General features: G+C 38.5%; 2 protein-coding genes across 5 annotated transcripts; both read right to left on the bottom strand.

The window, feature by feature from the left end:
- Positions 1–1,989: 1,989 nt before the first annotated feature.
- LOC129368461 (calmodulin regulator protein PCP4-like) lies at positions 1,990–12,641 on the bottom strand. Of its 2 annotated transcripts, XM_055043438.1 has the most exons (4): positions 12,513–12,641; positions 6,001–6,052; positions 3,997–4,029; positions 1,990–2,750 (listed from the first exon to the last, which is right to left on the bottom strand). In XM_055043438.1, exons 1-4 carry the CDS (start codon positions 12,615–12,617, stop codon positions 2,620–2,622), a joined length of 321 nt encoding a protein of 106 aa, XP_054899413.1. In that variant the 5' UTR covers positions 12,618–12,641; the 3' UTR covers positions 1,990–2,619. The 2 variants fall into 2 exon arrangements, with proteins under 2 accessions (XP_054899413.1, XP_054899414.1); XM_055043439.1 differs by lacking the exon at positions 3,997–4,029 and having other exon boundaries at positions 1,991–2,750.
- A 1,004-nt stretch (positions 12,642–13,645) lies between these two features.
- Positions 13,646–26,993, bottom strand: igsf5a (immunoglobulin superfamily, member 5a). Of its 3 annotated transcripts, none has more exons than XM_055043430.1 (8): positions 26,936–26,993; positions 25,415–25,563; positions 19,871–19,946; positions 18,467–18,781; positions 17,083–17,373; positions 14,997–15,116; positions 14,822–14,846; positions 13,646–14,737 (listed from the first exon to the last, which is right to left on the bottom strand). In XM_055043430.1, the coding sequence occupies exons 1-8, from the start codon at positions 26,985–26,987 to the stop codon at positions 14,581–14,583; spliced, it is 1,185 nt and encodes a 394-aa protein (XP_054899405.1). In that variant the 5' UTR covers positions 26,988–26,993; the 3' UTR covers positions 13,646–14,580. The 3 variants fall into 3 exon arrangements, with proteins under 3 accessions (XP_054899405.1, XP_054899407.1, XP_054899406.1); XM_055043432.1 differs by lacking the exon at positions 26,936–26,993 and adding an exon at positions 20,433–20,655 and having other exon boundaries at positions 25,415–25,504; XM_055043431.1 differs by lacking the exon at positions 26,936–26,993 and adding an exon at positions 20,475–20,655 and having other exon boundaries at positions 25,415–25,504.
- Positions 26,994–27,028: the final 35 nt, after the last annotated feature.

Below are 27,028 nucleotides of genomic sequence, written 5' to 3'. Positions count from 1 at the left end.
AGAACAAAACAAATTAGCTTCCTCTCCAAATCCTCTCCTTACACTCCAGCCCCTCAGCAGCGCGAAACAACGCTGTCTGCTAACAATTTATTTAGTATTATTATTATTTTTTTTTAGACTCAACAAGAGTCAACAGAAAAAAAGAAATCTCACAAAAATAATAAACTAAAAACAAGAAGAGAAAAACACCACCTGGTGGCCACAACATTACAATACAGGGGGACAGAGTTAAATTAAAAGATTAAAAGTATAACTTAAAATAAAACACATACCTGGGAGAGAAGAACAAAACAAATTAGCTTCCTCTCCAAAGCCTCTCCTTACACTCCAGCCCTAAATGTGAAAATAAAAATAAAGTTCATCCGAGTTGTGCTAGACTAACTAGCACCGGTTGTTCGCGCCAAAATAAAAAAGAAAGAAATTCTAATAAAACTGTTTAGAAAAATCGGCAATGACTGTCAAAACTGCAAAGCAACGCACTAACAGCAATAATAAACAACACATGGTAGAAACCTCAGAGTAAACAACAATATTCATACAGAAAACATACATCACTGCAGCGAACTTTCCTCTGACTTACCCTCAGCAGCGCGAAACAAGGCTGTGAGGGGAAAGGGGTAAGCGATGAGCTAGGGCTGGGCAACTACGGAAGCCTAGGAGACATAATCGAGGCAAAGTGCAGAAAAGCGACCCCCGCAGGCAAAAGCAACAAATCAAAATAACTCAATAAGATAAAATTCACAAATTCTCGATATAAAATGAATTTGAAATAAAAATTTTATAAACACATTTGTAACTCTGTTACACTATCTTAGTGCAAACATTGGCACTTTAGCTGGTGCTTTACTATTTTGTGGGCTGTCCAAGCGCAGCAGGTGATGCATGTTCCCAAGACTGGGCCCCTACTGGTTAACTTGGGGTCCCAAAGAGTCAACGAGAGGCCACAAACGCGGCATCAGTGAGGAAAGTGGGATTTATCACTATTAGTAGCACCTGATACATCTCCAGAGGTAACATACTTAGGTTCATTTTGTACGTTTCATACTTTATTTGCACTTTTCCAACTGGATTTTCATTCATTGCACATGTGTAAATGACAAATTAATTCTGTCTTCATACCTTGTTATTAGAAGAGCTCAAAGGAAGTAAAAATGAAACGTGATTTAGTTCAAATTTGGAGCTTCCCATATTAGTTGGTACTTTAATGATAACGTGTTCACACTTCAGCACTCATACCAAGCAACATTCTGATTGATTGGAAAATAATTTACACTTAAGAATGTATGTAAAACTAAGGAGCTCAGAACTTACCTTTTTTCGAACCACAACGTATTCGCAAACCTGGGCGGTGAAAATGGCCAAATCGTGTACCCAGCCTTTCGTAAACTGGACATGGGCCTCCACTGACTTTTAATCTTTGAACTGATTCGCAGTGTAAGCACTGACACCACAGACCAGGTAAGCAAATATGTCTGGGAATGTCAAATGAGGTGATGACCATGTCGTTTTGAAGCCATCTTGTGATCTTTCCATCTTAGAAACCCTCAAGAAGATGAGGATACTGCATATCCTTAATGTAACCGTGTTTTCAATACCTCGTCTTTGTGAGCCCATTTAAGACATTGGCGTACTCGTTGTCCATTATGCACTGTTTTGAACTAGGAGAAATCCACTTCCAGCCCTCCATTTGCATTCCGCGCGTCATTCGGGTCACGTGTCTGAAACCCAGCAATTGCCCGCTCAGTCGGCCGAGCCCACACACCCCCAGCACCCTGGACTGGAAGCTGTTTGCTGTTTTTACCTGAAAGCGGCCAGCTCTCTGTTATTCTTAGTAATTAGTTTTTCACAAATTACTGGACTGGTGACATATTTAATAAATATGGAAAAAACATACTTTTGCAGCTGTAATCCTGTCTACCTTGCCAACACAGATAGACATTGACATTTTGCCCTAACTAACTGTGGTTGTGTAGCAAAGGACAGCAACTGTCTCATCAGTGTTTTTGTTTTTTTTCAAATTTCTTTATTAGTGATTTTTTTTTCTTATTATTATTGTATGCCTGTGTGCAAGCTTGCATGCATAACTCTGCATTTGTAAACTAAACATATACAAGAAAACTGCAGGAACATTGAATCAATTATGTGGCATCAGCAAAACACAACAACACACAACAGGAATTAGTTTACATACAGTGTTTCACACAGCCGTGAGGGGCCATGTTAAAGGGACAGCAGGACGTTGACGTCAGAACAACACAGCGGCGTGAACGTAAAAGCTGAAGCTCGTCATAGTTACAGCGACTCATTCGGTGGAGCTCTTTATTAAATCTGAAATAATCTGAACTGCCAGCGACTTCCTGTTCTCCTCGAAAGACAAACTTTTATTTCCAATTATTTGTGTAAATTTGCGTCTCAAATGAGCCATTCAGAAATTCTATGGCTAAATGGAAACTGACCAACCCAATGCTTACATCAGATGTTTTAGTAAACTTTTACAGTAATATTTTTTTCCAGCCCCCCTCCACCTCAGCCTTCTCTCCTCGCAGCTCTGGACAGTGCAGCAGTTTGATCGACATGCAAAACCGAGGACATATCAGGAGAGCGACGAGTCTGACGACTCTATGACTTCACATCCTGCTTCTTTTTCTGGAATTTTCTGAACTGGGACTGGATGGCCACGGCGGCCCTCTGCGTCTCTGGGTCGTCCATGTCGATGTCAAAGTCCTGGGGGACGTTGTTTTTCTTTTCATCTGGGGTGGACAGGAAGGGAAAGAGTGAAAACATGTTGGCCCGTTGAACGCATGTCTGTGGACAAATGTCCAAGCCTAAATGAAACCAGACATTTACATACGCTGAATTAAATAAATCTTGTTTTCCTCAAATGTTCGACATTAAATCAGACTCAACGTTGACAGGAAAGAAACTCATTTAGACAAACAAAATATGACATTTGATGAACTGCGTATCCATCTTGCTCGATTTGTTTTCGGGGAAAAGAAATAACTTCTACCGTTTATGATTTGGTCTAAACTTAGATGCAGAAAAATTCATTTCAAACTGTCATTATTTCATAAACAATGCTGAGTCGAAATACTCAGTGAATGAAAATAAAAGTGTCCCAATTAAGTGTTAGACATCTCTGCATCAGAATGTTGGATGGTGAATGACTTCATCGCTCCCAAAAAGCGAGTAAACGTAAAACAAATTTCATTCAAAATATCTTTATGTTGAGTGGAACACAGTGTGATGACAGTAAAGGAGGAAAACATGAGCTGTTTGTTAGAAATAACATGCTTCTACACACATAAATTTAACATGCAATAAACAAAGATGTCTCTCGTGTTTGCAGGGTCGCGTCTTCACACCGCAGTTTTCAGTTTTCTGCAGACGTTTTGCCGCGTTTTACGGTCTGTAACGATGGCGAGCCATTTTCTTTCTAAGCCATTCTTGAATTCTTTCCATGCAGGTTTCCTGTTGGATGACGAGCGGCCGGGATCCGAGTCCAGAGACTCGTGTGCTGCAGAGAGCCACGGACCTCAGCACTCCAAAATCAAGAGGAGCCACCTGCTTGATTTACAGTAGATTTGAGTTTTCTTTGTCTTTTAAAACTGAAATTTTTCCATTTCATAAGACAATGTCGACTGACCAAACAGCCGCAGTTTCTAAGCGACATCGTGTCTGAAACTTCGAGGCTTATCAACATGCGTCTTGTAAAACTCCAGTCAAGCAAAACCTCCTTCTTTGTGCTTCCAGGGGTAAATAAACACAGAGGTGCATGTTAGGCTTAGACAGTGTTGATTGTTCACACACACAAAACGTGGTCAACAGATCAAAAAATATTCTGTCTTTAGAACGGAGGCTTCGCTGCTTCCTCTGAATCGTGTGTTCATGCATCGAAGTGGGTCATACAGTGCAGAGCTCCGGGCATGCTGAGCTGGTCCCGGTGAAAGTGGGCAATCTGCCGGTAAAAAGGATTTTTCCAAACGGTTTACTCACATTTAGACGGAGCCTTTTGCTGACCCTGCGTTGCTTGGATGACAATAAAAACAGAACCATATTTCAGAATCGCAGGGCAGACTCTCACAACACGCACAGACTCTTCCCGACTGTCCCGACCTCTCTGGAAGGTCAAAGGTCATCAAACTTTAGCTGGACTTCAGAAACCTGGCACACTTTTTGGAAAATAATTTTAAAAAGGGTTTGTGTGAGACTTAGTTCTGGTAAAGAAATGAATATTTCTTTAATTCTTAAAAAAATTAATTTCTTTGATTAATAATAAAAAAAAGCATTTAATGCTTTTTTTATTTTTTTTTACAAAAGTCCTGAAGCCGAAATGTTGCCACAAAAAAAAGAATTGCCCTTAATAATGACACATAAAAAAAATAAAATAAAGTAAAATAAACTTTCATTCTCAGAATCAGAGGAAAAATCTCTTTTTATTTTGTGCAACACGTCACAGTACCTTGCATTTACTCAACATCAGCAACTCGAAACCACATCAAGGAGGAAAACAAGAAAGATGACAAAAATAGGCACATTTCACACATGTGGGAAATTCAATTAACTTTTTGTGTTCCTGTGGGATGAACTTGTGCCGTAACGCTCCTTATCAACTGGGACAGAAATTCAATTCAGCAGCAGTCCTCTCAGCTTTATCAGCATCCAGAGAGCAGAGACATCCAGCTGTGCTTCTCTCGGTGGATTGAGGTGATGGAGTCATTGAGCTGCTGTTAACTTGCTGCATGGATTGTGTTAGCAGAAAGTTCTCTTGAAGAAGCGAAGATTTCATAGAGTATTGATACGGAAAATAATTTAGCAACAGTTGCTGCATTTCTATTGACCATGGAATTGTGGCAATTGGAAAAACGAAAGTTATTTGGATAAAATGTTTTCGTGCCAGGATCAGGTGCTTTTGTTTTTGTCCGTATCGACATTAGTGTATCCCACTAAACTGCATTAGAAACACTGCCTTCTCATCCCGAGTCATGTGATCAATAGCAGGATGTTACTGCAGACGGAAATGACACAGAGGACGACAGGAAGGATGATGTTTTTTAATGAGTGAGCAAACTCATTCACGTGTGATTTTAACTGTATTTCTCATTCAGTGGAAACGTCGCAATTTGAAATTGTTGGTGTTTTGTGCACGTTTGTAATGTAAACGTGCGGAAAAAACTCACTGACGGAATAAAAGTATTTGCAGTTATAGGCGGGTGGTTGTCCTTTTGCGTGAAACAAACTCAAATTTGTACAATTTATTAGTTTTTAAAAAAATGTAATAACGTAAAATGAAATACTGTAGAAGAAAGAGGGTTTTCTTGTCCATTTATAAAAGTCAATAAGCTTCAAATCTTATTGAAGCTTAACGGCAAAAAATAAGATAAAAATACATATCAGCTCCACTGAAACACGATTATGTTACAGCTCACATTTTTGAGCAAGAGGGTGAACATGTCTTTCAAGGTATTTTTAAAAATCTAAAGATGGAACATCAACAGCAACAACGAAGGGTTTTGTTTCACAAAAATCTCAAGAATATAAAAATTACACTGTAATTTAAAAAACCCAAAAGGTGAAAATTATGCGGCCTGTTTTATAGCATTTGCTGATTCTTGATCGTTTTATGTGTCTGATTCAAATGAAGACAAACTGGAAGCAGAATAATTCACAAATGAAATATTTCACTACATTGTGAAACAAAACCCAAAAGCGCCTAATGGAAACACTGGACAGGAACAGAAGAGGCAGACCAAGAAACCCAGGAAGAGGGGAGACAGAAAACGGGAACTAAAACGAACCACACAGAAATAAAAACAGGAAACTAGAAAGGAGAATCTGTTAATGTCATCTAAGCCAAAACAAAACAATTGCAGAATTATACAAAAACAATCTTCATCATCATCACTCTTAGTTTCGGCCAGAAAGTTTTTCTAAGAGGGCCTTTTATTCTGGACCCCAACCAAACCAAAACAAGAATAAAACATGGAGTTCTGAACATACCGTGGCCAGCAGATGGCTTGGCGGTTCCAGTCATTGCTCCAGGTGTTTTCCTCTGTAAAGTGAAAGGAGGAAGGTGGGTCAGAACTCAAAATATATATAAGATATTCTAGTTATTCTAGGATGTTTAGAATAAAATCCAAACTTGGTTAAAACTTTTATTTTAAAAATGGACAGAAAATGTATCTTTAGAGGTCATTGCGACGTTCAAAACCAAGAGGCAGCTCAAGCATTTTTACTCATTTGTGCTGTTTGTCAGTGTTATTTAATGGGCAAAACATTGAAATGTTTGCTTCCAACGCTGTGAGTTCCCCTACTGTTAACAAAGGCGCACAGAGAAATCAACTGGTGTGGCTGGTCCCGACTGATGAACAGAACCTTAGAAATGAATTGTTTTTGTTCCAGCAAGGGAACAAACCAGACTTGCTTCTGTGCTGCAGCAGGTAAAAGATTCAAAGGTCGATAAAATCCAACCGAAATGGAAAAAAACCTTCAAGTAAAGGAAGTAGTGACTTCTGCTTTCTCTCACTGTTTTCATTAATGTGGGGAGGGAGAGAAACGGTTTAAACAAAACCTTTTCTACATCGATTGTAAGATTTGGTTACTGTGTTAGAAACCAAATGCCACCCACGGTTTATTGCGATGCAGACGAAAGCGATAACTGGCCAGGATTGTTGAGCGTTCACCGATTTTGAGTTTGAATGAAGTCTTGTTACAGAGTGGGATTCACCAGAAAACTAGCAGATCGAATTTATGACAGCAAAGTTTCTCTATCTTAACCTCCAAATGTGCAGAATTTAGACCTGTTGAGAGACCGTGTTAATATCTGGTGATATAATGATGTATTCCGTGGATATGAAGACATTTTGTTGTGTTAATTACCAAACCAGCTAAGCTGTCAGACTTATATTAACTCACAGTAATGTGACAATATGATTAGAAATTCTCAGAGGCTCAACCAAAACAATCCAAACTGCAGGGGGAAAAAAATCTCACCCACTAATCATTTTTGTAATTTTCAATAAATAAGACCCGATCAGCTTTTGAAAATAACCTGAAGTGTACTTTTTAGTAAGTCCATGTTTCTGATTTTAAAAATGTGTTTTTTTATTGGTCTGATGTAATATTCTACTTTTAAATAGGTTTTCATGAGCTATAAATGGAAACATGATAAATAAAAGAAATAAAGGCTTTCAAACATCCATCAATCTACATAATGTGTTTCTGAATATGAATATTGATACTTAGTCGTAAAGATACGAAGACAAATGGACTTTACAATAATCACATTTATTGCTACATCTGCTTATAAATAAGTAATTAGGCTCAGAAAAGTAACTTATTTTTTGAGTACGGTTGATTGTAGTTCTAAAGGAGAAATGTCGAAACCAACACAAACTTCTCAGAGTTTGATACAGCAGCTTCTGAGCGCAGAGCACATCTGACCGATGTGCACTGCGCTCATGTTTCCGAGGTCCAGCATTTGCAAAGTGATTTCATTTGCATCAAACAAGACAGTTCATAAATCCTTGAGACGTTTTTAGCATTACCCGCCTTTGGGAAGGTTGAACACAAGAGGTGTCACGTGATACGAAGCAAATCATTTTTTTTACAGCCGGTTTCCAGCTGAGATCTTCGTTTCATCTCACCACGTTTGACTTGAATTATTTACTCCGTGCTTTCACCACCAAATGCCAAAGCACTTTTGATGTCTGTGAGTCAAATGAGAACAAAGTCAAACTAAGACCTGACATCTGCCTCCTGCTCCGTCACAAGAAGCAGCGGAGAAGGTTAGTTTGGCAAAGTAGCCATCTGTTTTTCTGAAATCAAAGCCGGTTTGTGCCGTTGGGACCGAGAGCGTCATGCTGACTTTCATCTGCTTAATTTGCGCTGTGGCAATCCGTCGGGTGAGACAGAGGCTGTGCTGTCACACCTCGGGCCGAGCAAAACGAGAGACGCTCAAGGCCCTATCTAACAAAACACCAGAGCGTTTTTGCTGCTAAATTATTATTGAATAAATTGACAGAAGAGCTCAACGACAAAGGCATCTGTTGTTTTTAATCGGCTACTTAGGTTGTTCATCGGGAAAAATAATCCGCAGCGGAGCGAGAAAAGTGCCTTGGTCTTCTATCGCTGCTGGTCGTCCAACATACGCATGAATTCAAAGGTTCCGGCAGAAAGTTGCCAAGGAACCTAAAGCAAAGTTGAATTACCACAGTCTGATCTTCTACTGCACAAATGAGTCGTGTTGGTTAAGGATTGCAGACGTAGAGGCAATTGGTCAAATAAATAAACCACCTTCCCGGTGTGTGGCTATTTTTGATTCTTTTACACGGCCTCCCCAGGGAGACACACTGCGCTGCACTCAGGATCTATTAAGAATTTAACAAGGAGAAAGAAAATGTAGGTCAGAGGCAGCTCATCCCAGCAGCCCTCTCTGCTCCGGAGCAGCTTCCCCACCGGCGGACTGGAGACGGGACGACAGTGAGACCGGGTTGCAGTGGCTGATTGAACGATGGCCTGTAGTCCTCTGGTCAATAATTCATTCTACCTCAAAGGCAGTTTTAAAACATTTAGACAGGATGCCACACACGGTTAGTTACAGATCAGGCTAAAAATAGGATTTAAAGCTCAGAATAGATCTTGTTTGAGCTGAAAAAAAACAAACAAACGAGCACATACTGTAACGACCGACTCAAACGACTAGGCCTTGTAGACCAGAGTTTATTTGCTACATACTAATATTGAGTAAAGCTTTTTCCCGTTTGACAGCAAGTTTGATGTTGGCTACACCACATGGCTTGACGCAGGGTTTAGACATCCCGTTTTGACCAAGAAACAGATTAAATAAACTGGTTTTAGCACTCAGCCTTTATTTTAGGATTTATTTCAGTACCTGGCAACTGGAGCACTGCCACTGAGCAGAAAATGATTGCCTATTATAGCAGCCTCTGGTGCTATGAGGCTGCAAAAAACAAGTTCAAAACGGAATAATAATAAAATAATAATCAAGTGTTCAGTCCAAGGAGGCACAGGAAGCCACTGCTTATTGAATCTTGCCTCCACTTCACTCCTGCAGTATGCATTAGTGGTTATCGGTATATCGGCCATAAAACCAGTATTAGCCAATATTAGTCATTTTTAGCATATCCGTATTGGTTTGATGAATAAAACCGGCTCAATGTTAATAACTTAACACCAGCAGCTAGTAATTGAAATCACTTTTTTATTTGAGGATGCGTAAGGTGAAAACGTAGACGCCAAAGCTTCGTCTCTGCAGTCGGTTCATCAAGCATGAGCCACTTTCAGAACAGTGCAGCTCTCATTAGCTGCTGTTTTGCCATTTACATTCATGAAACTGCGCCACGAGTGAGTTGTGTGTTCATTTTTATGAATACTTCCTGAGAGTGTAGCCTTGCATATGACTGTTTATTTTGAGAACTGCTTTCTTTTTTCTATCACGTAGTTAAAAAGCGTGGCTTGTTCCCACTGCTTGGGTGATTAAGTCACAACAACATTCAGATTTATTAAGCTATGCTCACTACTCAATCAGTTAATTTAATGAAATCTAAAAAGAATTAGTTTTCCTCAATTTATTTTATGTAAAGAGAAGTAATTAGGTTCTGCAGGGGATGATTTGAAAGGTTTTTACTACATGATTCATGAACTGTAGTTTCAGGGATTCGCTGTTATTGCAGCGGTCTGCAAATAAGAGCCGTCGCCATGGAATTACGTTCAATCCCACCAATTGATTGGTATGAATCCATCCATATGGTTCTTTGCAAGAGCTCACAATTCAACCGCAGCACTGATCCCGTTTTGGCAGCATATGGTACGATATGTTCTATCGTAATCTGTTTTGATGATGCATCCAAATGTGCGCTGAGTGATGGTTGTCTGCTTGTGCAAAGCCCTGCAGAATCCAAGATTACCTAAAGAACAGGTTTCAGCAGCAGCAAAGCCTGCTGACGGTTTAGATGGCTTACGGATCGAACCAGATTAATCTCTATTTATCTTTTAAAGGAGGTCAGGGGTCACTCAGTAAATCGGGGGAACTGCACCCTGAACTATTTCCAAAGCTGTATTCCAAACGTAAACAAAAAATGTTTCGATTGAGGCCATATAAAGAAATCAATGAGTGAACAGTGTTTCCTACCAACCGTGCAGTTTTGTTTTTTTTTCTATACTGCTCAGCATCTTTCAACACTCTAATATCATTAAACAAGAAAAAAAAAGAAAAGGAGGCCGTTCCTCTTTGGATGATGGAGCTAACGGCTTTGCCAAGTGGTTACCCTGCCCGCCCAACTCTTAGTGTAATTAAAGTAAGGGCTTTGCTAACGCAGCAGGACGTCCCAAGAGCCACTCGACTCCAGAACTGGATGTTTTCATTGAAAGTGCTCATAGGAACCTTTTCTCTCATTGCATTCTTTGACTCATTTTAAAGATGTGAAAGAGAATGTGGTATTTGATTGTCCGGGTGAGCTCGATGCAAAAAATATAAAATAAAACTGTTAATGATGAGAAAGTCACATGCCATATGTGTGGGGGGGAGCATCCAATAGCAGGCAGCACTTAACTCCATCTAACCTGCGGTGGAATTAAACGCCGACATTGCGAGAAAATTGCATCTCAGTTTCTGGTTGAAAACTTTTTTTGCCTGGTGAAAGTGCTCACGTGCGGAAACTTGATAGCAAATGATGTCAGTTCCACTAATGAGAAAGTGAAGAATGCATCAGTTTTATTGCAGCCTCAGTGTTAATTTGGCAGCGTGTGAAATCTCGCCAGCCGCTGAGATTTACAACGTTGCACGCTACCAAATTAAAAAGATGGGGAAGGGGAAGAGATGGATGTTGGACATTAAGAGTCTTCAAGCCATGCAAGGAGTTTCTGGAGCGATGTCGAACTTTTTGTGATCTGGCCGTTATCCGACATGGAGTTGAAGCAAAGGCTTGTTTTGTAATTAGAGTATAACAGACATGGCAGCAGAACAGCAACAATATGAATACACTGAACTTACTTCACCCCTAAAAGACACCTCTCATTACATTTCCAGCCCCTTTTTTGCAGCAGTTGGACAACTTTGTGATTTTAGTTGAACAACTTTGTAAAAATAGGTGAATAAACTCTATGAAATTTGTAAGAGTCGGTGATCTAAGCAGCAGACTGCTAAGTGTTTTTGTCTGACAATACTTGAACCTTTACACTATTTCAGCAGTTTGGCTGACAACAGGATGTGATAGTAACTGATACAAAAACTAAGTTATTTTCTTTTTTAATGTTTAACTTAAACATTAAACATCTTAAACAAGAAACAAGCTTGAGACTTGAACCTCTTTTTGCTTCAGGTTTTACATCCATTTCTCTTTGACTTAAACATAGAAGACTCATTATTTAAAATCTCAGCTACATTACATCCAAAACCAGGTCGTTCAGCTTCCATGCATTGAGTTCTAGATGACTCAGAAACAGCTTCTAATACTATTTCAGACCAGAGGAAACAACGGTGGCCATGTTGAATTTCTGCTCCAGTGCATCTCTACTTTCACGGACAGGTCACGTCGCCATTTGTGAGAGTCCCAATGATCATAATGTTCTTTAAAATCCAAATTGAGTCGTTACTGCTGACAGGTTGAAACGTAGAGTAGGAAACTTGTCCATTCTCCCATCATATATCAGTTCCGACCATTCAAAGTTTCCAGACTTTTATTTGAACGTCACTGTGTAAGAATTGCAGGGAAGCGTGAAGACCAAAACCTCTATTGGATGTTGAGTCACATTTTATAAAAGCTAAACACCAGACTACAAGCTGCTCCACGGAGCAGCTGGGATGTTGAAGGGGGAAGATAAAATATGTATCCTCATGCTTTCAGTCAGAGGTGATCCTCTGGGTGAGCAATTCGTGATAAGGTCTTATTGGAGGCGGTGCTCACAAATGCACACTGACAGAATGAGGTTTTTTTTTTCTTCTTTGTTTCTTCCTCTGGCATTCGCAGTTACTCTGAATAATTCAGTAACTGAACGATGTGTGTCTGGAGTCTCCGCGCTCCGCTCTGTCTCAGATCCTTCCGAGTCAACATGGAAAGTTTGATTTTCCGACCTCAATCAATGATGCATAAGCATAGAGGTCGGAGTTGTCTCCGCTTCATCATAACTTTATCATGAGGTTCTGGCAAAGAGTTATTTGACGTTGATTTATTCTTCAGTTCTGCAGCCTCTCCCATTATCTTGTGAGCAAGTTTTACTCTGAATATGAAACCAGAAGCACATTGAGTATATGGTAATCTGACTGGATTGTAACTCCTGTTTTCTAACAGCATAAATTTTACATAGTTTTCAAGGAAAAGTTGCTGAGGGAATCAACATGGAAAAAACGTAACATCACGTATAAGTACAAAATGTCAACACCTGAGCCTGTAGTAGTTCAGCTGGCTACACAAAAGTCAAAGAAATGCTCATAGTTATGAATCAAATCACTTCTAAAATAAGAAGCTTTACAGCTCAGCGAAAGGTTGTACCTCACTCATGGTCGAGCTGCGTCTCTTGGGGAGGATTCCAGCTGTGTGTGATGTGCTCCGGCCAGCAGACGATACAGCTGCTGTAGATTCCCTCTGTGCTTCCATCTGTGTGAGGTGGACGCTTTTATAGTCTGCAGAGCCCCCTGCAGCCCGCAGCACGTCTGCAACAATCCAATGAGCAGAGCTCTTTTGTCTGAGGAGCGGCCATCTGTCCAATCATCTGCTGCATGTTTGGCTTGTTTTACACATTCTGACGTGGTGACAGTGGAAGCTGACAGATTAAAGTATAAACTTCTTGTAGCCAAGAACCTGTGGCGAGATGAAAAGAAAAGATATCAGGAACCCCTGACTTTAACGTTTTTGCTTTGCATTAAAATAAAAAAAGAATAAAGACTGATATGTATGTTTAACGTTAATCTGTTTTTATCATTTATAATTTTATCAGATGTGTATAAAATGTGCTTATGCCAACGTTAGTTTTTAAACCATTAAACCATTCATACGTTCGGATTATGTAGTAATTTACAAGTCGATGGTTACTTACAGGGAAATGACAGTAGGAGGCAGCGCGTCACCAATTATCTTCCTGTATGAAACACATGCTGAAAACAGAACATGTACTTACTTTTTCCTATCAGAGTAATTATCTAAGAGAACGTAAAAGTGAATAACTTCACTTTAACAATTCTGAACTGTCCCTTTTTGTTTTGCTGCTGACGTAATTATCAAAGTGCACAAGGATTCGAGAGTTTCTCTTAACATGTCCAAATTTCTATACTGTGATTTTGTTTTACAACTAATGCAGCCATATAAGTACAGACTGTCATCTCACCAAAAACAACCAGGCATTTAAAGTCATACAAAGAATGAATGATCACAGAATACAAAACACAAACTAAAGAGGATCTTTTTGTATAAAGACCCTTTGACTCATGCAAACGAGTCAACCTGGGAGAAGACAATACTGGGACTGATGTCATTTCCAGTTTTGAGACATACAGACAGCAGGCAATTAGATTTGTGTTGTGTTTCTCAGACTGGAAGGGTTTTTAGTAAAGGATGCTAAACCTCTGGCACACAAACTGACAGCGACTGCTGTCCTTAAATAACCCCAGGAGTCATGAAAGTTTATATTTAAAAAGCAGTAAAAACTTTATATTATTGAACAATTCTTTTCAACTTTCAAGCAAAATTTTTTCGTACACTTATTCTTTCAAGATATTCAGGGATACAACAAAAAAGAGCATAAAATTGGCAATTAAAGCACCGTTACAGAAAAATAAAACGGCAACAACGCCAAGCCAAAGAGTGCAGGTAATTTTTCTTTGTTCATTACCGTTTTTCCAAGCACTACATAAGATATGGCATCATGTCCATAAAGTGCAGAAATTGTGTTTCCTTGTTGACAAGACCTTTAAATCTTTGAACTACAACACATGTCTTTGACAAATATCGAACAGAATATTCTTATTGAAGGAGATTTCTGCAACAATTTTCTAAATGAACGCGAGATTTGTTGACATCTTTTGCTGGCATGTAAAAACAGAAAACACTGAGGATAAAACAATTTCAAGGAAACAGTTGAACTGATTACAGAAGAAAACAAAAAACATTCTGTGTGAACAACAAGAATAGTTTATCCATGAAACATGTCAGAAATGTTAACGATACGACTGAGGATTTCTTCTGTGTTATGTGTTTCCCAGTCACATCAGGAGCCTCGTGTAGCACAATCAAAAATTATATACGTCTCAAATATGACTTGAAGGAAATTTAACTTCGTAATTGAATGCCTTAAAATACCTTGAAATTGGTCCTCTGTCTCTTTACAAGCTTCTGCTCATTCTGACACTCTGCTTTCAGGAAGTCCTCGCAAATTTTCCTTCTCTATTAACATTTTAACAATGATTTTTTAAAATATTTTTTTATCAGTGTTGCAAACTATCTATCAGTCTTTGCTCTTTAACACTTCCTCTCTCCAGACTTTGGACAAAACAGCTGGAAAACTTTAAAGTTCCTTCGAAAAGTCTGTCAAATGTCCATAGAGCTCTCCATCCTCTGTGTGTCGTCACACAAAGGTCATATGTCTGTGTTTCCGGTAGCCGGACTCAGTCCAGTTGATTGTGTCGTTTCTCTGATTCTCCGGCTCGTAGGATTCATTTACCCGACCCCTTACCTGTTCAGGTGTGTCGATGACACTTAGCTGGCTGTGCGTTCTCACTCTCCTGTCAAAACAAAAACATCTCACCTTGAATCTCTGCAGCCCTTTCACTCATGAAACCGTACAGTAAACACACATGGTTATTTACCTCATTTCATCTTGGTAATTTTGTTCTAGAAAGGAGCAAAAAACAACACATTACGGAATTTGAGAGGATTTTTTAAAATTCACTTTCTGAGAAAGAAAGAAACTTTCTGTTTTGGGATTACGCCGACGTGCCATGCAGAGTGATAGGAGGTAAGCCAAGAAGGAATGTCTCTTACTTTTTTCTTTCCTGTGTTTGTAGCAGATCATGATTCCGAGGATGAGAAAAACCAACAAACCACAACTTCCAAACGACACGACTACGGCTATCAGCACTGTCCAGTCTGGAGGTTTGGGAACTGTTTTAGGGGAAATAGGGAAATATCAAGTAAGTTAATGTCCCACAAAAAAACAACAAAAGCAATAAAGTTCTGCTTTTACATCTAGTGAAATTCTCTAATGTAACTTGACTCCAACTGGTAAAAAGTTCATTTTTTTTACGTTAAAGTTATTCCCATGTATGGATGGTTAAAAATGCAAAAAGAAGCTATCTGCTTTCTACATTTTTCAGACACCCTGGCTCAAATCAAGTCAGATTTTTTTAATGAAGTAAAACTTTTTCGAAGCCTGAATTGAAATGAAATATGTAACAGGAATCACGTGAACTCGTCTGATGAGATGGGGACAGAATATTAAACCAGCACCAAAGATGGCAGTCGTCCACTCTCTGCCCTCTGTTTTTGCTCAGTGAGCTCATCAACGAAAACGACACGTCCAAATCAAGACTGCAGGAGAGAGCTGGGGTTCTTCCCATCTAATCTGTGCTTCTCATAAATCATAATACTTTCTTAATGCAGATAAAAGTTACCCCAAAATCTGTACCAAGAATTTTTTTATTTTTTTACATTCTGTGGCTGGAGGAAGACTCCAGACTTCCTCTCTCGTGTCTGTGTCCTCATCTTGTCATCGAGCTATTTCTGTGCCTGGCCGACCTGAAACCTGACTCTGGGAATGTAATTGCCACAGATCATATGTTGAGTGGATCCATCATTGAGTTAGAACCGATGCTGTTATGTTTGTGTTCAGCCAGCTGGGTTTTATACAACTCACTCACAGGCCTCTTTAGAGTCACTATTCAATTTACCAACATTTTGAATGCAGAGAAAGATATGCACTGTAAATGTTTCTCTTAAAAACCTCACAGCTTGGTAACCAACTCAAACACATGGAAACTTATTAGTCAGTACCATTCCTGCTGAAAAATTACATATATGTGCTAGCAACTTTTTAATGCTTTTATATTGATTTGTGGTTCTCCTGTACCTTTAAAAGCTCTCCCCTCTTGCTTGTGTGTGTGTATATACCTTACTCTATTTTGTTTTGTAAATCTGCTGCACTTTGCAGATTTCACAGCCTTCCATCTAGTTTCTCAGGGTAAACAAGCTTTTGTGTTTAGTCTGTTGTTTGTTATTGACATGTCTCCACACACTGTAAAGCGTCTGGATTTTATACTGCAGTAGTATTATGTTACTTTAACCTTTAACCACTTCTTAGAATTAATTAGTTTTGTTTTTTTTTCACTGAAAGGGAAAATTGAAAGGACAAAACTAAACCAACTACTGGGATTAAAAAAAAAGAAGAAATAATTGTCTATTTTAATCTCAAAGCTTTTTCTTTGCTTTCATAGAAGGTTTATTGAAGCACTGGTGTTGCTTCAATATGAATCCTCTTCTGCCCTCTGGGCAAAACACTTCTTCTCAATAGCTGCATTTCCATTACATACGTGCACAAAACTTTGTCACTACTAAAGTCCCACTAAAGTCCCCCCAAAAAATCCAACTTCGCAATTGTTGTGCTGTGAGGGAATACAATTGTTCATGCCACATCATGATCCTCAAACTACTTCCTGTCTTCTTCTTCTTCTTCTTCTTTGTGGTTTGCACCAGTGGAGATGTGCGGTCGTTGATCATGTGACTCATGACGCGAAAAAAGTGTTTCTATTACAGTTTTGTGAAATAAACCAATTTCGATACAGCCAAAAAACAATCATCCTAGCACCAAAATGTTTGATCAAAAAACGAGAACTGTTTTGAAATCGCCGTGTTTCCAATAAGCAAATTTACTTTCGAATTGTGAAATTGCTCAATTTTATGGTGTATATCTCCTGTATATCTCCTTTATTGTCTACAGGAAATATATATCAAATCTCTTATAGCTGAGCTACAGCTCACAGACTTAAGATACCCACAGCAAAAGACAATTAAGTTCCATTTAGTTCAAAACTAATTCCCACCTGATGGCTCACAGCAGTTGTTCAGTACTTACCAATCTGGATGTAGACAGAGCTGGACTGTGGAGCGGTGAGCGTTGAGAGAGAAGCCAAACACTCCACTCTTGCGCTCCTGCTGGCCGTGAGCCGGACAGTACTGGTGGAGTTGAAGGAATCCCCATCAGGTGTGCTGGTGGTGTTGTAGAGGCTGCTGTTCACAACCTGACCGTTTTGGGTCCAGCTGACGGTTGGAGCAGGAAACCAAGCAGTGGTTACGCACTCTAGCTCAACCTCCCCGCCTTGCATCACCGTCACATTCCCACCTGGGATGCTGACTGTTCCACTCTCTGATAAAAAGAAATACGGTTTAGACTGAAGCACCCAAGCACATTTGTTAGAAATCAAATATTTGATTATTTGATGCATTTATTTTAGCTTAACATGAAAAAACGGGATGTGAGATGAGGTAGAGATATAGGTTTGTAAGAATCCTTTCAATTTGCTTCAGTCCATCTTTAGACTGTAAACGTTTGGGTGCTTGGTGTCATAATATGAATGATATATATTATATGAATGCACATTGGCATTAATATAATGAAATGTTTCCAGATTTCTTTAACAATTTGATTATTTTACTCGGGAACTTAAAGATCCTTTCCAAATTGTCTTTGGAAAATATTTCTCAACTATTCAGTTCATTTTTAGACCAATTTTTTTACAAAGCCTTTTTTTTAAGAAAAACGTACCCAACCTCACATTTATCTGTTCACTTGCATCAAATGTGTCAAACTCAAGGCCCGGGAGCCAAATCCAGATTTTAAAAGAACCTTCAAACAACAGCTGTGTGCTTAAATATTTTTTAATCAATCAAATCCCAGTAGTTCTTGCACTGCAAAACAACATCAATGTGAAAAGGGGTTTAATTTGACTTACTTATAAGACTGCAGAGCCAGATGGTATTTTTAGTTGAACGGGTTTTGTTTTAGGATATTTACGGTCTTGATGTTGCCCAAAATGAAAATTAGTTCTAAATCTGAGTTTGACACCCCAGACTTAGATTATTGCACATAAGATATAATAACTTATAACGTGATATCAATTTAATTCAACTTTCTTTTGTTTCTTTAAAAACATTCATTCCGAGGCTGTCGCATGTTCAGGATTATTGGATGGTTTCTTTAAAAAATATATAAAAATAGTGCTAAATAAAATACCACTTTCACTGCAGTAGTTTGTCTTTTGTGTTTTATTCTGGGTTTAACTACTTTTGATACCTTTGATGATACATAAACAAACGTTTGTGTAAGAAGTGCATCAGACGTGGAAAATTGCTCATTCCTGACCTCTACAGCATACCACAGGAACTACAAGACGTCTGCAGCTTCATCTGTCATTTCTAAATTCAGGACTGAACGTCAAATATAGATTTTACACCCTCACCTTGTACATAAAGCTGGGCTGTCGCTGGTTGATGACCTTGTACACTACACACAACTTCCCCAGCATCAGCGCGGGTGACATTATGGATGGTAAACTCCACACAACTTCTGCTGGTATCGAAGCAGAATCTGGCAGAAAATCTGTCCGCCGATGGGATTATGTTATCTGTTGAGTTGACAATTGTGAGGACTTGAATCCCTCCGACTCCCCAGTTTGTGACCTCCCAGTCTCCCTGAATGGTGGCGGTAAACTGGACATCAGAATCTCGCAGCGCCGTTGAGTTCAGAGGCTCCAGTTGGACCTTCTGTGACATCACTGGGTACAAGACAGAGAAATCAGACAACCTGAATTTCATCTTAATGTAAAAGCAGCTGCTGATATAAATTCCATATTTGTCAGCTGGATAGTAAATGAATTTTTCACCAAAATGTATTCTGTTACATTTAGCTCTAGACAGTGACAAAAACACTTGTTTTTTTTTTTAATTATTATTATTATTTTATTAAATTCATACTGCAATATTGTTACAATCCTAAAATAATGGCCTAAGAGATTTTTTTGTTTTTGGCAAAAATTATATTTGCACAAAAAGGAAAAAACAAATCAATAAATCACCACCTGTATTCTGCCAAGAGATAATTTTTGCAAAAACAAAATAAATTAAAATAATAGGGCAAAACATGATTTAGGCCACTATTTTAGGAAGGTGACTATACACTAGATTGTCTAGCAGGTAAAAGCAGCTGCATTTTTGTGAAACTGTTTAGTGAATAGCAAAATTAACAATGTACATTTAAGGATGAACTAATTTAGAAATGGTTGGAATTTACTTCGATTAAAATGTATTTTTAAGAGCAATGTTACTGACAGTTGTTTGGTGACGATAGTGAAATTCTTTTATGTTTTCAGAGTCATTATTGTAAATGTTCGGTCAGAGAATGGAGTCAGGAAACAGGCGGCATCAGAACAAGGAATGCTGCTTTGTTTACACTTGTGCTTGAAGAAAGTTGGTGTTTGTCGTGTGAATTTAGCAAATAATTTTGCTTTGTTAGCATTTGAATGGACTGAAAGTCAAACACAAAGTAATTCTGAAAACCATTTGTCCTGCATTGATGTCAGGTTGAGAAATATTTCCTATTTATAGGAGAACTTCCTCGAAGGAGCTTATTAAAAATAACTTGTAAAACTAATGCTTGGTTGGAAATGATGTTTTGTGTGTTTTTAGTCTTGATGGTCACATTCACTGTCAAATAGTTTTCACTGGAGAAAAATATTTCTATCACACATCCCTCTTTCTCTTTGTGTTCTTTGTTTTTTTTATACTTTTTACAGTCAAGATCTCCAAAAGACAAATGCAACCACACAATTTATACATTTTTAAATACATAAAATAAAAACACTGACCTCTGCTTTGTAGTAAACAAACGGACATAAGGCCAAACCATATTTTCCAGGAAGTCATCATTACAGTGTTGAATCTCTAAAGAATAAAACAACACATAAATCAATGTAATGACGGGAACGTAGATGAATCTGAACCTTAGAATATAACATAATAAAATACAATGTAACACCAAATATTTTTTTTTAAATCATGCATTCATAGAAAGTACGTCAAACTACAGGTGATACATCAAGCTGTCCACTGCACTTGGTTGGGAAAACAACTCTTAACGTCTGATACGTTTTCACTGTTGATACACTGGGCAAAAAAGATCAAATAAAATCCATACAAAGAGAGGATTTGATATTTTTCTGCTCTAAAGAATTGATCTGACATTTCATTTAAAATGAAAGCAACACAAAGTCTGTAACATCCGGCTGCCATCTCACAATACCGTACCATCAAAATGTTCTCGCGTCCTAAACTGAAGTCAGTTTAACTGCTGCATTTCTGTTTATTTTATCCATGTATTAATCATTTTTGAAGTCTCAGAGTAAAAAAAAAAAAAAAAAAAAAACGTACCAAAAGTTTGATTTTTCCACAATTCACATTTGATCGACTTACACAGTTCCTGCCGTAGACGGTGCTGCAGATCAGACCTGCATTTCCTGGACTAACAGGTGGGACTCAAACTGACACAGGAAACAAAGTCCAACCTTGGTTTCTGAAAGCCAACCCTTCTCTGCTCTCCACACACGTCACTGAGTCATAAAGCCTCCAATGTTTCACCTGAAGACACACCTGACTGGTGAAGTTGAGTTGTGACAAAAGACAAGAAATTAAGTGTTGCAACTGAGGTTAAGATCAGGTTTGACATTCTTATTAAGTTGCTTGCCAACAAGAAGACTTATTTTTGTTTTTCAACTTTTCTTTTAGCAAATGGATGTGGAATATCTAGAATAATCTTGATGAAAGGGAATTAAACAATTAAAAAGAAAGGTCCAGAATGGATCAGTCAGAAACTTTTATTGCCTCGACGATTACAAATATGCAGGGTTCAGCACTACTATCTAGATTAGAAGTCTAGATAATACATCCAATATTAATACCCCTTTATTCATTAAATTACAACAAAATATATATGTTAGAAGAGATTATTGCAATTAAACTCATTAGCTTCATTAGTAAGATAGCTTCAAATCCTAAGTTAAAAAGATATTAAGAGTTCTTCATCCAAATACCAAATGTTCATCCATACGCCAGATTTGTTATTTATTTATGTATTTGTGATCATGGCTGTAGGTGAGGGGGTAAAACAGCATTATTAAAGAATAGAGAGGAGACAGAAAGTTGGTTTCCATACCTCCCAGAATTACCTCCTTCCTGGATATCACCTCTGAACACTGATAAAACTGACCACTAGGGGTCAGTGTAAGATAACTAAAACATCACAAAGGATCTTAAATTTGAGAGGGCTTCCATTTTGAGCTGTTCTGGCTTGACACATTTTAAATGATACATTTTGACATTAAACATTCATTCTCATTTCTATCCATATACATACTAAAAGATTAAGTAATAATGCATTGAAAACAGAGATGGAGTAACTTTTATAATAATAATAATAAAATGAATAATAATAATAATTCACTTACCTACGTTTTGCTTATTACTGTGTTTAATGAACAGGCTAAGATGTTCAAAACAAAATAATAATGTATTTCTCTGCATATTATCCGCTGAAAAGCTAAATAAACTTTTCACAAATAACCGTTTCACAGTACTGTGTGTGCCAGATTTACTGTGACACAAATGATCAAAAGTATAACTAATTTGGATGTTTGCGGTGATCATTTTTCAGCTGGAGCCCAGCTTTGTTGAGAAACCTCTACTTTTATTGTTGTGATTCAAAATTTCAGGGGACTTTCAGGTTTTCTTATTCAAATAAGATCTAAAATTTTTGAAGTTATGAGTTCAAAGGTGACTCATAAGCAACACCTAATAAATTTCTCTGGTTTCCCAGCTAGCGACTTGAACACAATTAAGTTGGGGAAGATGCCATTCCTACTGGAATGTACTGGTCCATACAAGACAATGAAAATTAGACATTTGCTTCAAATATGGAATCAATTATGCATTATCAACATAGTAACTATATCTTGTTTAAAGCCAAAAATTATTTCATTCAAAAGTTTAAAACATCATTTAAGAAGTTATCACTGCATATCAATATGAGAAACAATCACTGCTATTATCAGTGTTGTTGTTACTATTTAATAAAGTTGTCAATTATTACTGCATTATGGCATATTGACTTAGAAAGAATCTCATGTTAAAATGATTGATGTTTGCTCACACTGGAATTCAAACGAATGCATTGTACCAGTTATAGAAATAGATGTAGAAAATACTAATTATTCTCTATACAACCAAGTTAACGTGAATAGTAATTTATTGGATGATGGTATAGATGAAAGTAAAAATAAATTTATACTTCTATCCACTCCTTTTGAACCTGTAAGTTCCTATTGTTCTTCTTTTGCTTTAAGTTTATTTTTTGTGTATGTATATTTTTGTTTATCCTTTTATTAGACAATGTCCAATAAAGTCACACTCAAGAATTCCAACAGTTTTTGTTTTTTTCTAACTGGAGAAAAGGATTTTTGTAAAAATGAACTGAAACTAGAGAGTTAGTGACCAGTAAAAGTTGTCCCTTGGCCTGCTCAATGTTCAGCTTCTAGGCTCCATGGGCGCCATTTTATGAGTGTGGCTGTATGGCACACAGTGGAATGTCTCCAGACACAGCTTGTATTGTATAGGCAGAATCTGTCAGACAACCATGAGAAACAGGAAGAAGATAATGGGGGGAGGGGAGGGGTCAGGGCTCAGATCCCACCGCACAAGGCCAGCAGTGGAAGCAATATGGAGGCCCCCCTCTGTCACCAGAGCCTCTCTGTCAGGGATCATCAGTCATAATGCATGCCACGCGCTCTCAGGGCGCTTGACTTAATTATGCCCTTTGTCTCACTGTACTGAGCACAACTGGAGAACAGCTCCGTTTAATTGCGCCCCTTCTCCCGGAGAAAACGACGTGACTTTAACGGCGGACGCGTCGCCAACAATAAAACTGCGAAAAGTCTGGAGCGTGCATCAATCGCTATTGTTGGATTTGCTTTTGTTATGTCAGCTGCCGCCTCATTAATGGTTAAAGCCGACTAAGGTTTATTGTTACTGAGCTTATTAGGCCTTGTTGCCTTCGGGGGCGAGCCTCCGCCCTCCCTGACATGTAAATGACTGTTAAGGGCAGGTCAGAAGCACACTTCTACTCACACCTTTTAAAAGCTTGGAAGAACAAATTCTCACCTTTGTAAAATAATGGTCCAAATCTCTCTTTATTTTATTTTATTTTGTCCAATTCATCTTTTGGTAAAAAAAAAAAAAAAAGGTGGTGATTTCCCCCCACCCCCAAAAGAATTACTTTTGGCAATTATTATACTTATTATTATAACTTAGGCCGTTATTATACAAACTTGACGAAATGTAACCAATTTGTTGTCCTGAGAAAAGGGTTAAATTTTCTAAGATTCTTGTTTTATTTTTTATTTTACAGTAACCAAACTCATTTTGTCAACTTTTTGAGGATAAATATTTGAATCATCTTCTGTTTTTTTTTTTTACTTTTCTCAAAAATTTTTTAAGGCAGTCGCACAAATGGACCGTCCAGATTCTAAGTTCAGGCAACAATATCCTTCCTCTCTCATGGACGAGTATATTATAGCTTCGCCTGCTGCTCCATACGGGACAGCTGCCATTCGCTGCATGGGAGAAATCCACTTAGTAACAGGGGAGAGACTAAGCTTTTCCTTACATCCATTCACTCGTCTCCTGTCTGCACCACTCAAATGGCTTTACAGGTGGAAGCAAACAGAAATGCCTGTTGTGGGTTTTTTTGCACAGCACGCAGCACAGAGTCACCAGTTCCCTCTCATTAACACAAAAACTTAAGACGGTAAACCACTAGAGGAAGATTCATGAATAGGTTGCCCTCTGTCAAAGAGGCTTTAGATGAGGTCACCTTTACCTTCATCCCGTCACCTCCCTGGGGGATTATGCCAACGCCTGTGTGCTGGTTATTGCACAGGAACACTGCTCATTGTTTCTTCTAATCACACAGACCTACCCTAGGAGTTTGAAATGAAAGCTAGTATCACTAAGTTAGCTTCTACCCTGGCCTGTCAATTCATTTTGCAGGTCAGATTGGAAAGCGTCCAAATTAATAATCTACGCACTGAAGGTCTGCGGACTTCTGCAAGAAGGAAAGGAGGGAAGTCAGATCTCCAGGCAGGAGCCGTTATGGAAAGAATCCATAGTGAACACAACCGCATTATAACCTGTTACACAATCATTGCCGTTTTTTCCTCCCTCTGGTGTCTATACAGAGGAATTCCCACAGACAGATGTAACTCAATCTGCTGGGCTATTTATAGGACTATTTTACAAGTTTCTTCACAGTGCAGCTACAGTATGGGTGTTTTTGTTTAACTTTCACTCGACATAAGTGCTTTATTTTTCTTTTTTATCTATCAGGCAAGCATTGACCGGCAGCATGCTGTAAAGTTGCACAAAGGTTCACAGCTGAATTTAGAATCCAGAAACTTTATTTTTTCTCTTTTACTCTGCTTGCTAGATTATTTTTATTGTGGCAACAAAAGCGCAAATTGTGTTAACTTCTTGTTTGTGGTTGCTGTCATGCTGGGAGATGAATTTAAGCTAAGTCTTTTGAAACCCTTTGAAAGGTTTAATTCCAGTATTGCCATATGTTTACAGTAGCTCTACCCATGCTGCCCACAGCATGATGCTGCCACCACCATTGTTCACTATGCGGCTTGTAAGTTCAGTGTTGGTTTTACATCATACATCAAACTTTTCCCAATTTTGTCAAGGTACGTCAATAAACTTCTATATTTTGTTAGATTTAACGTGACAGAAAAAAAAAGCAGCGCATTATTGTGATGCATGCGTTTTCAAATGTTTTGCAACCTAACTGCAGCTCTCTCCCACAACTCCCCAACTCAGCTCCTTCAGACTAGCCAGCAGCAGTTAGCAACGCTGGTGGAACTGCATATCTGCTGAGCTCATTAATCAAGATACTTCTGAGTTCAACACTGGTACAAACATTACCAGTGTTAATAGAGATGCACTGTTGTGATGACTTCCTGAAGGAGGCATTTCAGAAAGAGCAGGAGTTTTTAAACAGACAGAGGCTCATTTTCAATGTGTTAAATTAGAAAATAACATTTTGTTTAAGTCATATTTGATATATAGTAGTTGTATAACTAACAAAGTTAACATACTTACTTAATTATGCTAAAAAATGGTGCACTGAAACTGGAAAACACATAATACAACTTTAATATTTTCTCTGACCAAAGCTCATTTTTCCTCATGTGGTTGATGTGTACCCATCACAATTCATATTCAAAAAATACATATATACAAAAGTTATTTTTTCCCCTATGGACAGATTTGTAGCGAGCACAATTAATCAGAACAAATTCTTTCACCTGAGCAGTGGATGTCAGCTCTTCTGGAGTTACCATGGGCCTCTTGGCTGCTTCCTTGATAAATGTTCTTCTCCTCGCTGGGCCTCTCTGCTGCAGCCATGCCTTGACTGGTTCTGCCATGATCTTAAATTTGGACGTATCACAGGACCCTAGATTTATAATAAGATTAAGACAAACAACGTTGGAATCTATTCATCAATAATTATGTGCCTGTTGAAGACAGTTTCTGTACTGGTTTTAGTGGAATCAGAATAATACTGTGAACAACAAACTTCCACAAAACTGCAAAACTGCTGAAACACAGCTAAACCCCCACCTGTTTGGAGTTGCTTTTGAACAATAAATGGAACATTCACCAACATATTTGATGTGTACTTTATAATATAAAGCACTATGAACTTCCTTGTTGCTGAGATGTGTTATACAAATAAGCTTCAAGTAAACTTCTTTTGATCATTTCTCTCTAGCTAAGAGAGCTGCAGCGAAGTCGGAAAGAGCCGATTGTGAAAAAAAAAAAAAGAAAACCAGTCATAATGTGCACACAAGAGGTTGATATGAGAAGTATGAGGAGGTTCAAATAGTCAAAAGCATCTAAACTGGGCCGGTTTGCTCTGGGCTGATTTCAAAAAGTTCCTCAAAACTTTATTATGCAATGAAAGAGAGAAAAACCGATGAAGAATCTTGAGTGCCTGGTGCGCTTTACTCACTTTTTTTGGCGAAATGTCGCCTGTAACTATTCCTCCTCCAATGAGTTTACCCTTCAACACTTTCTGGTGCATAAATGTGCAATGATCTTTATGCAAGCATTAATTATGTGCGCTTATCTGTTTATAAACATTAGGAGTGCATAAAATAATCAACCAGCTACAAGTGATCAGGATTTCGAAAACGTAATATAAAATGCATTGCACTTGATTTTTAATTTTATATAGATTAGGGGAATGTAAAAGTCAACAATCAGGATGCTGCTGTTTAACTCATAGAAAGTGAGTGAATGTCTGTCATGGAACGTGTTAAAAGCATAACGCACTCGTTTCCACTGAAGTCATGTTTGGACACTGTACACACCCTGCAGTAAGCGACTCCAAGAACACATGACAAGCAGGTTGCACAAGCACACACACGCTCGCGCACACACACACACACACACGCACCAGGAACTGTACCAACATGCATCGTGTCGCCATTTTCCCAACCTCAACTGCTTGCCCAGGATTCTCGGTCAAGGGAGTACACACCCCTCTCTGAGTTTTGTAAACGGACACATGCCAATAAATGTGTTCAAAGTCCGCTGCTGCATGAGGAAGAACGGGTTTGGTGTCACAGACATTCTTGGAAAACGTCCCTTGACGTGTTACAAGGGGAAGCGAGTATCTTTTTTCGACGCGGTTGAATGGAGCTTTAATAATTTTGCCTTGTTATGGCAGACGGCTGCACAGAGACACATAGCATGTCTGTTGACTGGCATGTGACGTGTCCACACAGGTAAGAGCACAGATTTCAAATCGTGCAGTTCCCCACCTTGTCGTCCAATCAGCGCGCAGAAGGGGCGGGGTTTGACGCCGTCAATCATGCAGGAAGCGAAAGGGTTTGAATAGGGAGGGAGGGGGAGAA

Source organism: Poeciliopsis prolifica, unplaced genomic scaffold, assembly GCF_027474105.1.
Source record: "Poeciliopsis prolifica strain line A6 unplaced genomic scaffold, Auburn_PproV2 SCAFFOLD019, whole genome shotgun sequence".
Classification (NCBI taxonomy): domain Eukaryota; kingdom Metazoa; phylum Chordata; class Actinopteri; order Cyprinodontiformes; family Poeciliidae; genus Poeciliopsis; species Poeciliopsis prolifica.
This window is presented reverse-complemented; position numbering and strand designations above follow the sequence as displayed.

What these genes read in the sequence shown, in the direction of transcription:
- LOC129368461 (XM_055043438.1), bottom strand. Translation starts at nt 12,617, where the DNA reads ATGGAAGCACAGAGGGAATCTACAGCAGCTGTATCGTCTGCTGGCCGG. An exon ending in GCAGCTCGACCATGAGTGAG is followed by an intron (nt 6,053 to 12,512) that starts GTACAACCTTTC and finishes TTCACTTTACAG; the next exon opens with AGGAAAACACCTGGAGCAAT. An exon ending in CAAGCCATCTGCTGGCCACG is followed by an intron (nt 4,030 to 6,000) that starts GTATGTTCAGAA and finishes TTGTCATCCAAG; the next exon opens with CAACGCAGGGTCAGCAAAAG.
- igsf5a (XM_055043430.1), bottom strand. Translation starts at nt 26,987, where the DNA reads ATGATTGACGGCGTCAAACCCCGCCCCTTCTGCGCGCTGATTGGACGA. An exon ending in AGCTGACATCCACTGCTCAG is followed by an intron (nt 19,947 to 25,414) that starts GTGAAAGAATTT and finishes TTTATTCTTTAG; the next exon opens with AGATTCAACACTGTAATGAT. An exon ending in TTGTTTACTACAAAGCAGAG is followed by an intron (nt 18,782 to 19,870) that starts GTCAGTGTTTTT and finishes TCTTGTACCCAG; the next exon opens with TGATGTCACAGAAGGTCCAA.